The following is a 13,216-nucleotide window of genomic DNA, read 5'->3' on the forward strand; positions in this document are numbered from 1 at the left end:
GTAGTAGTAGTACAGGTCGGTATTCTCAGACGCTTCGGCCTCTCACATCAACTATTTCCACAGAAGGACGGAAAGGATATTAATCGGGTTCTCGTGAGAGTATTTTTCACGTTCATTGTGTAAAACCTTCGTCAAACTACCACCAGGGTCATTAAACTACCCTCGGAAATGCCTGACACTCCAACGAAAAAGCCTTGTCAAATGTATGTCCTTGGGCGCCGATATGTTTAAGAAAATTACATCGTACATATATGTAATCTCTTTTCTCATACGCATTTACTTAAACCTCAAGGCCATTTGTCAGCGTCATGGCCTTAAAATATCACGCATATCAACATCACGGGACAAAGTTATCAAATCCTGTTCGATATCGTTTCCAATCGTGTAGCAAGCGTTGGCCAGGTGGCGGGTAGGACAGGTCGCAGGCATTCCTCCTGATAACCGCCGCCCGCCGCCCGCCCCGCTGTCTGTCTGTCCGTCTTGTTTGTTTTCCTCCTCCGGGCTGCATGACCTCATCGCCTTCAGCAGTTCGTTCTTAGGTCACCCCTTGCACTCAGTTAGTTCCTTCCTGCTTTTTTTTTCTTTGTTACGCTTTTCGTGTGGCCTTCATTCACCATCCTAATGTTATCTTCACTTTCATATAACTTAGTTTCTAGAAATAACAAATGAGGTGAAGTGTAAAGGTTTTCTTGTAAGTGAAAGAGAAATGCTCAGAAGGTAAAATGATTGTTAATTTCACGTCATGTGTGTTATTAATGGCATATATTCTCCAGTCTCCTCGATTCCTAAGTTTAGTGCCAGTATTTAGCACCACACTTGTTTAACTGCCTTTTAGCCTCTTTTTGCTACTTTTGGGCTACTCTTTGCTATATTTCACTACTTTTTCGTTACTTCTGTTACTTTTTGTTACTGATATTTTTACTACTTTGTTATATTTTGCTACTCTGAATACTTTTTGTTACTTTTCACTATTTCTTTGCTACTTATTGCTACATTATTGCTACTTTTTTTTATTTCATTCGTCTACATCCCTCTACTTTTCCTATCCCTCAGCGGCAGTCTTTTCATAACCCTTCAGTTCATGTCTTGTTTTTCTTACCTGTCTGAAATATTTACTCTGATGTGTGTCGTTTCCTCCATTATATATACGTTCCCTTCATTACCTTTTCTCGTTCCTTTTTCCATTGATATCCTAATTATTTCCGTGTCTCCCCAGGTGGCTGGACGTCCCCCAGGTCGACGCTCCCGCCGCAAGGTAAGCCGAAGTTCACCTGTGTTCTTCTCACCTGAGTGCGTGCGTAGATTGGTTCTCATTACTGGCAGGTGTTTGTTTCTCTTTGTATTTGTTTGTTTTTGTGATTTCTTTGCGCGGTGTGATGTTGATTGTGTTGTTGCTTTCGTTATACAACTCTTTATTGTTCTGTCTATCCATGTATATATATTTTACTATCAATCTATCTATCTTTTTTTCTTTTTACTTTTGTCTTTATCTCTATTTATCTGTCTATATTCAGTTATCAATCTATAAATTTTTCTTAGCACTTTTGCCTTAATCTATCTGTCTATCACTATCTATCTATAACTCCCAACCTATCTATATCTTTATCTCTCTTAGTTTTGCTCCCTCTGTTATAACAACGATACAGTAGAAGAAAAATGCGAAGATAGATTATTCGACGGCCACCACAGTAGTTTGGGAACAAATTCGCAGAGTGCCAGTCACATATATGACAAAATATCACATTTGTTGGAATTCAGAGAAAGAATTGGCACGTGCATTTCTGTTCATGTCTCTTTCTTAGTATCTCTCTAATAGCAACGAGAAACTGGAGGAAAAAATACCAAGACAGTTGTATAGCGGCCGCCACCACAATAGTTTGGGTGACACTCTACGCTATTTAGGAGCAGTAAGTAGCGGGCTTTTTCTTTTCATTATTGTTTTTTTTTACGCCCTTACAATGTCTCCTCTGCTGTAAAAAAAAAAAATAATAATAATAATAATAAATCCGTGAACCACCAAGCTCACACAACAGAATTTTGCATTAGGCACAATTCAGAGACAGTCTTAGTACCTACAATTTACTGTCAACTCGCGATCGGAAATTCATGATTCTCCGACACCAAGACACACAAAGCCTCCGCCACACTTGCGTATAATGGACCCACATTCGCCGCGTGATGGACGACGCCAGGCCCCACCGGAAATGCCTGCCTACCAGCGAAAAAAAAAAAAAAAAAAACAAGGCCAGACGACGCTCCAGCGCAAGTCAAAGCCGCATTCTTCAACCAGGAACTGAAGATACGAAATGTCGCGATGGAGTGCGCAGCGTAAACCTTCAGTGTGAACAAAGCCTTGAAGATCTCTGTGTCGCAATCTCGCTCGACCTCAAATCCTTTCAGCCATGCAAAGAAGGTGAGAGGAAGAAGAATAAAGTGCTGGGTGTCGCAAATAAAGCTTCTCCTCTTAGTAACAATGGTCTAATATTACCTCCAAGGCCATTACTAAAGCTACTCCGGTAAGACTGTTCTATTATTTCTTTTAGATCAGACACTAAAGTTTCACTAGTAACAATGGTCTGGTATTACTTCCAAGACCAGTTACCAAAACTTTCGATAGTTACAGTGGTCTGATATTACTTCCAAGACCAGTTACCAAAGCTTTCGATAGTTACAGTGGTCTGGTATTACTTCCAAGACCAGTTACCAAAGCTTTCTATAGTTACAGTGGTCTGATATTACTTCCAAGACCAGTTACCAAAGCTTCTTCCAAGACCAGTTACCAAAGCTTATAGTAGTTGGGTCTCTTCCAAGACCAGTTACCAAAGCTTTCTATACTTACAATGGTCTGATATTACTTCTAAGACCAGTTACCAAAGCTTTCGATAGTTACAATGGTCTGGTATTACTTCCTAGACCAGTTACCAAAGCTTTCGATAGTTACAATGGTCTGATATTACTTCCAAGACCAGTTACCAAAGCTTTCGATAGTTACAATGGTCTGATATTACTTCCAAGACCAGTTACCAAAGCTTTCTATAGTTACAGTGGTCTGATATTACTTCCAAGACCAGTTACCAAAGCTTTCGATAGTTACAATGGTCTGATATTACTTCCAAGACCAGTTACCAAAGCTTTCGATAGTTACAATGGTCTGATATTACTTCCAAGACCAGTTACCAAAGCTTTCGATAGTTTCAGTGGTCTGATATTACTTCCAAGACCAGTTACCAAAGCTTTCGATAGTTACAGTGGTCTGATATTACTTCCAAGACCAGTTACCAAAGCTTTCTATACTTACAATGGTCTGATATTACTTCCAAGACCAGTTACCAAAGCTTTCGATAGTTACAGTGGTCTGATATTACTTACTAGATCAGTTACTAAAGTTTCTCCTTCAGTAACAATGGTTTGATCTTACTTTTTAGACCATTTACTGAAGTGACTCTTGTGCTGATGGTCTGATATTACTTTTTAGACCCGTTACGAAAGCTTTTATAGCAACAATTGCCTTATTATTACTCACAAGATCAATTACTAAATCTCCTCCTCTCGTAACACTGGTCTAATATTATTTCCTAGACCAGTTAAAAGTCAAGCCTTACATCCATTTAACTTATGTACCTAGAAGTCGATCCTCACATCCATCCACCTTTATTTACCTGGAAGTCACGTCTCACAATCTCTACACCCGCTCTTTGCATAACCTGCAGTAATGAATTTCGTCGTGAAGGCTGAGGCTGATCTGCCGAGATGATCCGCCGCTTACCCAACGCCGCGAGGAGGGACGGCAAGCTTGAGCCTGTTTGTTACTCGGGGTGGAACGTTGACTTCTTTAAAGCTGATACTATGCCCTGAACGTTCGAACCTGAAGAGACTCACGACTTTTAGTTTAGTTATTTTCTTTTGTGTTTCATAGCGTCCGGAAATATTACTAACGGACTGAAGCTAAAAGGGACACTGACCTAATTAAATCACAATACGTTTTATGCAAATGCTGTGTTATTTGTTAAGGTCACGTCCTCCAAGTCAGTTCGAGGAAACATCTAAATTCATTGGAAAACAAACTCGCCTTGAAATAGATAAAAGGCTGTCACCTCTCCATAAGCAGTTACTTATTATTATTATTATTATTATTATTATTATTATTATTATTATTATTATTATTATTATTAGTAGTAGTAGTAGTAGTAGTAGTAGTAGTACTATATTATCACTACGTTTACTATCACCGTGATTCATCGTCTTTGTTGCTGTTTAAATACGTTTTGTTTTAGGTTCAGAACAAAGAACGGAAACTACCATAGGATATTCTCTCTCTCTCTCTCTCTCTCTCTCTCTCTCTCTCTCTCTCTCTCTCTCTCTCTCTCTCTCTCTCTCTCTCTCTCTCTCTCTCTCTCTCTCTCTCTCTCTCTCTCTCACACACACACACACACACACACACACACACACACACTCACACACACACACACACACTCGGCTGGCTCACACCTTCTCTGACTCACCTGATACTCTGTTGATACTCGCGTCTTATCAGCGGCAAAATAATGTTAGTTTCATCGCCTCTCTGCCTCTAGCGCGTCAACACCTTTGTCTGACCTGGATTTAGCGGGGAATACGGGTCGTTGAGTGTTATGTGGGTGTGGCGTGGGTGGAGCGTGGGTAGGCGGGTGGGGAAGCGAGTGCATAGGTGTGGGTGTGGGTCAGGGATGAGGAAATGTGGGATATTAGTGACTACACCATTTATACTAAAGCTTCTGTAATAGCAATGGCCTGATTTTACTTTCTAGACCTTTTACTAAACATTCCCGAGTAACAATGATCTGATGTTACTTACAGGACCATTTAGGAGAAGAGTTGGGGTGAATGGTTTAGGTTTTTTGGGAAGACGTATGGGCAGGTGTGAGTGCAGGGGAGGGTGAGGATAAGAGTCAGGTTGGGTGATTTATTTACGAGGAAGGATGAGGAAGTGGGTGATCAGTTTTAGGATGGAGGAGGAGGTGGGTGGATAAAGTTATGGAGGGAGAGGTGTCGGGCGAGGATGACGATTAGGGTGACGTTGAGAAAGTTGGGTGAGCTATTTTGGGGGATGGATGAGGAAGTGCATGGGTGATCAGATGTAGGGGGAAGGATAGAAAACGGGTGTACGAGGGTTTTGGGGGAGGAGCATATGTGAGGATAAGGTTGAGATTGGGTGATTTGTTTACGGGGAGGGTTGAGGAAATGGGTGATCAGATGTAAGGGGAAGGATAAAAAAATGAGGGTTTGAGGGTTTGGGGGAGGGGTATATGTGAGGATAAGGTTGAGACTGGGTGATTCATTACGGGGGAGGATGAGGAAATGGGTGATGAGACGTAAAGGGAAAGATAAGGTGGGTGAGGGTTTGGGGGAAGGGGTGTATCAGGTCAGGGTGTTGGGGAAGGTGAGGTTGTGAAAGTTGGGTCATCCATTTATGGGGAAGGATAAGATTTGGGGTGAAAGGTGCGGGTCAGGGTGACGGTAAGGGTGAAAGGTGAGACAGATTAAGTGAGGATGAAGGAATATATAAGTTTGTGTAGGTATATGGATGTGGTAAGTGGATTAATGGAGAGGAAGATGGGTGAGAATAGACTGAGGATGGATGGTAGGAAGAAACTAAATTACTCTGAAAGATTAATAAAAAAGGTGTACAGTTAGTTGTTAAGGAGATGAAGTAGATGATGAGGAGGAGAGATGCATATATGTTTGTTTGTATAAAGATAGCAATTATCAATAAAAATCCAGTGAAATGTTGATTGAAAAGGTGTTATAAGCTTAATTACATTTTGTCAGGTAAGTGGAGGCCAGAAATACAGGTGCAAATGAACATGTTAATTAATATAATGACGCATCCAGGTCCTCTTGAGTGCATATAGATGAGGTGTATATGGTCAAGTTGAACTGATTAACACGTGCAAGCTGTCAGTCAAGTATGTGAAGGTTAGTGTTGCTGCGTAGAGTGCGTGAGGCAGGTGAGTCACACAGGTAGGTAACACATGTGAGCGCTCTTTATAAGGTGGATAAGGTAAGGAAGCAGGCAATTAATCATCAAGGTGTGTGCCAGTAGGTGAAGGTTGAGGAATGAGGTAAAGGTAAAGAAGCGGACAGGTAGGTAGGTAACAGTATTAGGTAAGTGATTAAAGTAAAGGTAAGCAGATATATCGAGCAGTGAAGGTAGATTTGGGTATTGGAAGGTAGGTAAGCAGGTGAGGTTTGTATAGCAGTGAAGAAAAGTTGATAATTATAGTTAAGGTAAGCAGGTACGTATTTAGTAGTAGGTGAAGGTTGGTGAATGAGGTAAAGTTAGACGTGTACTTAACAGTGAACGAAGGTTTGTGTGTTGGAAGGTAACGAGATGAGGTATAGAGCAGTAGAAGGTTGGTAATTAACGTATAGGTAAATAATCAGGCAGGTATCAGCGAAAGAAGGTTGAGGAATGAGATATAGATAAGGTTTGGGTAGGTAGCTGAAAGTGAAGGTGTGTTTGTTGGAAGTTAAGGTGAAGTATTTTGCATTAGAAGGTGGTAAATGAATTATAAGTAAGTAGTCAGGTATTTGCTTGTGGAGGAAGGTATGGGTGTTGAATGGTAAGGAAAAAGGTGAGGAATGTGTCAATAGGTTAAGGTAAAGTACAGGTGGGTCCAGGTAAGGTAGGTAGTAATTTGAGGAAGGTTTGGGTGTTTGGGTGAGGTTAAGAGGAAGGTAAGCAGGTAAGAGCCAGGTAGTTAGGTATAGGTAACAATACAGATTAAGCTTTTGTTGTATTTTTTTGGTTTGTGTGTGTGTGTGTGTGTGTGTGTGTGTGTGTGTGTGTGTGTGTGTGTGTGTGTGTGTGTGTGTGTGTGTGTGTGTGTGTGTGTGTGTGTGTGTGTGTGTGTGTGTGTGTGTGTGTGTGTGTGTGTGTGTGTGTGTGTGTGTGTGTGTGTGTGTGTGTGTGTGTGTGTGTGTGTGTGTGTGTGTGTGTGTGTGTGTGTGTGTGTGTGTGTGTGTGTGTGTGTGTGTGTGTGTAACAATCTTTTGAAGTGTATTTTTTTTTTCGTTTATATCATATGACTTGGATTTTTATGAGAGAAGAAATTTATAAAAGAATAGTTATTAAAAAAAGAACTATCACCTATCACCGAGCAGCAAGGGAAGGGAAGATACAGCGCACCGTGATACAGCGTAGAAAGAAAAAAAAGTAAGTACATAAGAAATATCAGGTGAATGAGATGGATGAGTGGGCAATTAGTGCGCCTCGTGATAATGACAGGTAAGCTTCTACGCATCAGGATCGTGTGTTATGGAGGCACTGAACGCGTTGAGAGAGAACACACTATCCCACGGTAACAATAAAAAAAAAAAAAAGGAAAACGGACAATGCTTGCTCATCTCTATTCAGGAGCAGTAAGTTGCGGGCATTTTTTTTTTTTTTTACGCCCTTGAACTGTCTCCTCTGCTGTAAAAAAAAAAAAAAATCTCTCAGGCTTGTGTGTTACGTAGTGGTGTTGTCTGAATATTAAAAGATATACGTTTAGAGATAATATATATTTTCTCACCAACAAGACAAAAGAAACGTAACACTGACTGGCCGCTATGAGTAATCTTCCATGAATCGCTAACATAAAAGCTTAGCGAGCATTTTTTTTCCTAGACGCTTCCTGTACTATGAAAAAAAGAAATTCACCATCTTTCACAATAGCCACAGCGTTCATCTCCGTGTCTTTGGGTATCGTTAAACGTCTTAGCGTCATTTCTTTTTCCATGACGACGTTGACATATCCTTCTGCCATTTTGAATAAGTTACCGACGAATAATCTCTCAAAGTGTATCATATAACGTCTTTCAGCAACTTTCACTATAGCCACACCGTTCATCTCCGTAGCCTTGGGTATGATTAAACGTCTTGTGCGTCTTTTATTTATCATGAGAAAGGGCATGGCGGTCTCTCTCCACCCCTTAAAATAACGTACGAAACACGGTCATCAGCATCCATTGAATATTCCACAGGTTAACAGAAAAGGAATGAAAATTATAACAGTTCTGACACTCTCTTTTGGAATTACCCCATTGCTCTCTATTTGCAGAAGCAGCGGCAGCGGGCACTTATGTTTCTCCTTATTTCTGTGTCATGAGCCTTTGAGCTGCCTCCTAAACTGTAAAATAAAATAAAATATAAATATGTTCAGATCTAAAGCACAATAGTAAGGCCTATCGCTGGAGGCAGAGCACTGGCCAATCGTCTAATCACTTCACTTATCACCTTAATTAATATTTTTGGGCCGCCAGGTGATAGTTGTGAAGGAGGAAGGTGGTGTGACAGCTCAGGGTCTTCCGCGATAGTTAGGAGAGAGAGAGAGAGAGAGAGAGAGAGAGAGAGAGAGAGAGAGAGAGAGAGAGAGAGAGAGAGAGAGAGAGAGATGGAATACGATCGAAAAAACAAATAGAAAACGAAATGAACCTAATTAAGACAACAAAAAGGAAAAAGAAAACAAAGACGATGTAATAAGCAAATAGAAAACATAATAATAAACAAATACAAAACGAAATAAACCTAATTTACCCAACAAAAAGGAAAAAGAAGACAAAGGTGAGAGAGAGAGAGAGAGAGAGAGAGAGAGAGAGAGAGAGAGAGAGAGAGAGAGAGAGAGAGAGAGAGAGAGAGGTAAATCACACAGATAACAGAGGACACGGATTAACTCTTAACCCGATCCTGAAGCCCTATGACACATCTTACCCGCCCGCTACAACGAAAAGGTTCACGCCGTCGCCTGAACACCGAAGCTTCGTACCACCGCTTTTAATCCCTTGATCCGAACCCTGAAGCCTCAAAACGTACCCATACACGGGTGAATGAACCCTCTTTGTGGTGACGTGACCCCCGGAAGGTAGAGTGCCTATGTAACCTTATCTCAACAACGACGACAACAACATTAACAGAAACAACAATAATAATAACAACAACAACGACAATAACAACAATAATAATAACAATAGAAATGGATGAACGATATAAAGTTTTACCCTGAAAGTAGAAAAAGCGTCGTAATATAATCAATTGTGAAAAGTGAAGAAAAAGAACTTGAAATAATATGTGTTCCGATAAATTTGTTTAAAGAGAAAATAAATCGCAGAAAACGCGTAAAAACGATTTAGTTAAGATGGTCACGTAACAAAAGAGAGAGAGAGAGAGAGAGAGAGAGAGAGAGAGAGAGAGAGAGAGAGAGAAAGTGTAATGGTTTCTTAAAAAAATAATAAAATACACCACATCCAGTAACTCAAAATACAAAACAAAAACATTTATAGAAAGTTAAATCAACCACGAAAGAAAACGTTCAGAAAAAAATCTCACAAAAATAATAAAAAATAATAAAAAAAACACCATCACGTAAATATCGCAGAACAAAAAATAAAAGTATAAAAGAAACAGAATAAAAAAAAAAAACATCTGCCACACCTTTCACGGTCCAGACGGCAGAAAACTCGCCGGCAAAAGAGTAGAGTCAATATTTGCTCGTGTGACGCGGAGGGGCAGCGACAGGCGTAGGGCGCGGGGAAGGTTTATGTCCCCCCTTTCACTCCGCCATTCACCAACGCAATAGAAAACGGGCACTCGGAACTCAATACGAATAATAATAATTTTACGCCCAGTCTCTTTACGCTCTTAACCTTTTCTCCTCTCTCTCTCTCTCTCTCTCTCTCTCTTCTATATACATTGTTATTTCATTTTATATCGCTTTGCTCTCCTTTTTCACCCTTCTAATTCTTTCTCACTATTAAATACTTCCTTATTCTTCCTAATTTTTATACTTTACTTCGCTTTTCGTTTACCTTTTCTTCCCCTTACTCCTTTTTTTCACTTTCTCTTTCTCGCTTTCAAATCTTCGTTATTTTCTACTATTATTGTATACCTTAGATCGCTTAACTTTTAATTTTCTCCTTTTTTACCTTCTCTCCTTTTCCTTCTTTCAAAACTTCCTAATTCTTCACTGTTGTTACGTTTTAGATCGATTACATTTTACGTTTTTTTCTTCTTCTTACTCTCTTAGCTCTCTCCTTATTCACTCCTCGTTATATGTTAGACCTTTTTTCTCCTTCTCTCGTTCTTTATCGCTTTCAAATACTTCCTTATCCTTTACTACTCTTTTATTTTAGATCGCTTTTCTCTCTTAACCTTCTCCTTTTTCTCCTTCTCTCGTTCTTTCTCGCTTTCAAATACTTCCTTATCCTTTACTACTCTTTTATTTTAGATCGCTTTCCCTCAACATCCTCTTCTTTGCTTTACTCTTCAACCTTCTCCTTTTTCACCTTCTCTCCTTTTCCCGCTATCAAATACTTCCTTATCCACTACTATTATTATTGTTTTACTCTCAACCTTCTTTTTCACCCTTACTTGTTCTACGCTTTCAATTTTTCCTTATTCACCACTTCTTAAACTCTTAAACCTCTTTTTTTCATCCTCTTTCGTTTTTCCGCTTTCAAATACATCCTTATCCTCCACTATTTATTTATTTTAGATCGCTTTCCCTCAACATCCTCTTCTTTGCTTTACTCTTCAACATTCTCCTTTTCACCTTCTCTCCTTTTCCCCTTATTCATCGTCACTCCTTTTCCCGCTATCAAAACTTCCTTATCCTCCACTATCATTATCGTTTTCCTCTCGTAACCTTCTTCATTTTCTCCCTTGCTTGTTCTACGCTTTCAAGACTTCCTATTCATCACTTCGCCTTACTCTTTTTCATCCTCTATCGTTTTTCCGCTTTCAAATACAACCTTATCCTCCGCTATTATTATATTTTAGATCGCTTTCCATCCACGTCCTCCTCAGTCACGTGGTAAGAGCGCTCGGGAGGCATAAATACCCGAAGTCAAGCCAACACCCAGCGAGGGAAGACTTAAATATGATGTGAGAACGAAGTCATGGGTGGGTGTCGCGTCTCGAGTCTTCGGCGGGCCAATGCAGCCAACGCCTCCTCCCTTCCCCCCTGACCTCCGACACCCTCCTCTTATAAGGTCAACGCCGAAGGAGGAAGAGGAACAAAAAAACTGAACTTATCCATATATCACACCCTTTGGCTTTCACTTTTAGAGCTTCGTCCGTCTGGCAGCGCTGAGTTTCGTCGTCGCCTATCGCTTGTCAATATCTATTCCGGTACGACAACTGTAGGTTTCCTCCGGCGCCGAGAAGACAGAGAGAGAGAGAGAGAGAGAGAGAGAGAGAGAGAGAGAGAGAGAGAGAGAGAGAGAGATTATTTACAGTTGCGTCATCTTTATCTTTGTGTTTATTGCTTTCTCTAACTGACGTGGGTGTGGCGGGGATGAAGGAAGGAATGTCGGGAGAGGAGGAGGAGGAAAAAAAAAAAGAGGAAAAGTAAGGCAATAGAGGAAAGATGAATGGAAATTGATGAAGAGATAGATGGATGAGAAAAGACTGGAGAATGAGAGGCACTGTAGCAGGAAAAGAAGAGTAAGGGGATGAAGGAGAGACGGATGGAAATTGATGAAGAGATAGATGGATGAGAAAGGACAGGGATATAAGGAGTAGGGAAAGACGGAAAGGGAAGAGAAACGGAAGGAGAAAAACCAAGAGGAAGAGAAGTGGAGTAAATGGTAACAAGATGAAAGGAGAAAGGAGTGAGAAGAAAGAAAGATGACCAGGAAAGACGGAAAGGGAAGAGAAACAAAAGGAGAAAGATCAAGAGGAAGAGGAGTGAAGAGGAGTAAATGGTAGTAAGATGGAACGAAAGGAGAAAGGCGTGAGAAGAGAGAAAGATGATCGGGAAAGACGGAAAGGGAAGGAAAAACGGAAGGACGAAGTACAAGAGGGAAGGGAGACAATGTAGAGAGAGAGAAAAAAAAAGTACAGAGTAGATGGAGTATAGAAGCGGAAGGCGAGAGAAGTGAGAAGAGGAAAATAAAACAAAGGAGAGAGAATAAGAGGAGAGAAACGAGGAAAGGAAAGCAGGAGTAAGGCAAGAGGAAAAGAAATTAGGTAAAGCTGAAAGAAAGGAAAGTGAGGAGGAGAGGAAGAAGGTGAGGGAAGATCAGGAGAGAGAAGGAAGTGTGTAGGAAGAAAGGAGAGAAAGTGGAGAGAAGAATAAAAGGATGTAGAAATAATCGAAGAATGAGAGAAGAGAGATAGAGAGAGAAAGAGAGAGCGTTAGAAGGAGGAAAATAGATAACAGGCGAGGGAGTGGGTGTAGATAAGCCGAGAGGAGGAAGAGGAGGAGGAGGTGGAAGAGGAGTGGGTAGAGGAAGGGCGGAAGAGAGGAGTAAACGCTTGCCAATTCCTTCTTAATGTTCCTTCGCCCTTGTGGAGGTATTTTGTCCCCGCTCCATATACTGAGTGGAAGAGGTGGAGGAGATGGCAGGGTGGAGGCGGCGGCGGGAGTGGCGGTGGTGGTGGGAGTGGAGGTGGCGGCGGCGGCGGCGGCGGTGGTGGTTGTGGTGGTCAGGGTGGAGTCATTGAGAAAGCAGGAGAAACAGCTAAAGAGGAGGAGGAGGAGAAAGAAGAAGAAAAAGAAGAAGACAGGAGAAAGAAGATGGAAAATAAAGGGAAGGAGATGAATGAGAATGCTAAAGAAGAGGGGAAAAAAAAAGAAAACAATAAAGAAAAAAAGATGAATATGAAGAGGAGATGCTTGGAGAAGAAAATGAAGGAAACAGTGACAAGAAGAAACAGGGGAAAGAAGGTGAATATGAAGGAAAGAAGAAAAGTGGAAGAGAAAAAGAGAAAAAAAAGACGAAAGGAAACACTGGAAAGAAAATGAGTATGAAGGAAGATGATTGAGAGAGCAGAAAAAAAAAGACGGGAAAGAAAATGGATGTGAAGGAAAGGAGAAAGAACAAAAAAGACAGACAAAAAGAAGAGGAATATGAAAGGAAGGAGATGATAAAGAGACCGAAAGAAGACAAAACAAAACAAAACAAGAAAGAAAAAAAATAGATAGAAGCAGGAGAAAAGAAATAAATGTAAAGGGAAGAAAATGAATGAGAGAGCGAAACAAGAGAAAAAAAGAAGAAAAAATACAAAAAACAAATATTCAAATCCACCTCTCAGTCAGACGTACTACAATCAGTTAAGTGGATACAGAGTGGATCAGGGTAAAAAAAAATCCACTCAGATACAAGTTGATTTTTTTAGTTCAAGGTCAGATAAGAAAACACCTTGGAATCCATTATATGTAGGGAGATGACGATATAACGGGCGGGAGATAAGGAG

General features: G+C 40.6%; 1 protein-coding gene across 2 annotated transcripts in view; it reads left to right on the forward strand.

Annotated features, from left to right (window-relative positions):
- Nucleotides 1-13,216, forward strand: part of LOC127006706 (ras-responsive element-binding protein 1-like) — a 130,074-nt gene that overhangs the window by 55,903 nt on the left and 60,955 nt on the right. For both annotated transcript variants that reach the window (XM_050876922.1, XM_050876923.1), the window contains exon 2: nt 1,217-1,255. In XM_050876922.1, coding sequence (XP_050732879.1) covers nt 1,217-1,255 — 39 coding nt within the window. The remainder of the gene's footprint in view (nt 1-1,216; nt 1,256-13,216) is intronic.

This window comes from Eriocheir sinensis, chromosome 33, assembly GCF_024679095.1.
Source record: "Eriocheir sinensis breed Jianghai 21 chromosome 33, ASM2467909v1, whole genome shotgun sequence".
NCBI classification, from domain to species: domain Eukaryota; kingdom Metazoa; phylum Arthropoda; class Malacostraca; order Decapoda; family Varunidae; genus Eriocheir; species Eriocheir sinensis.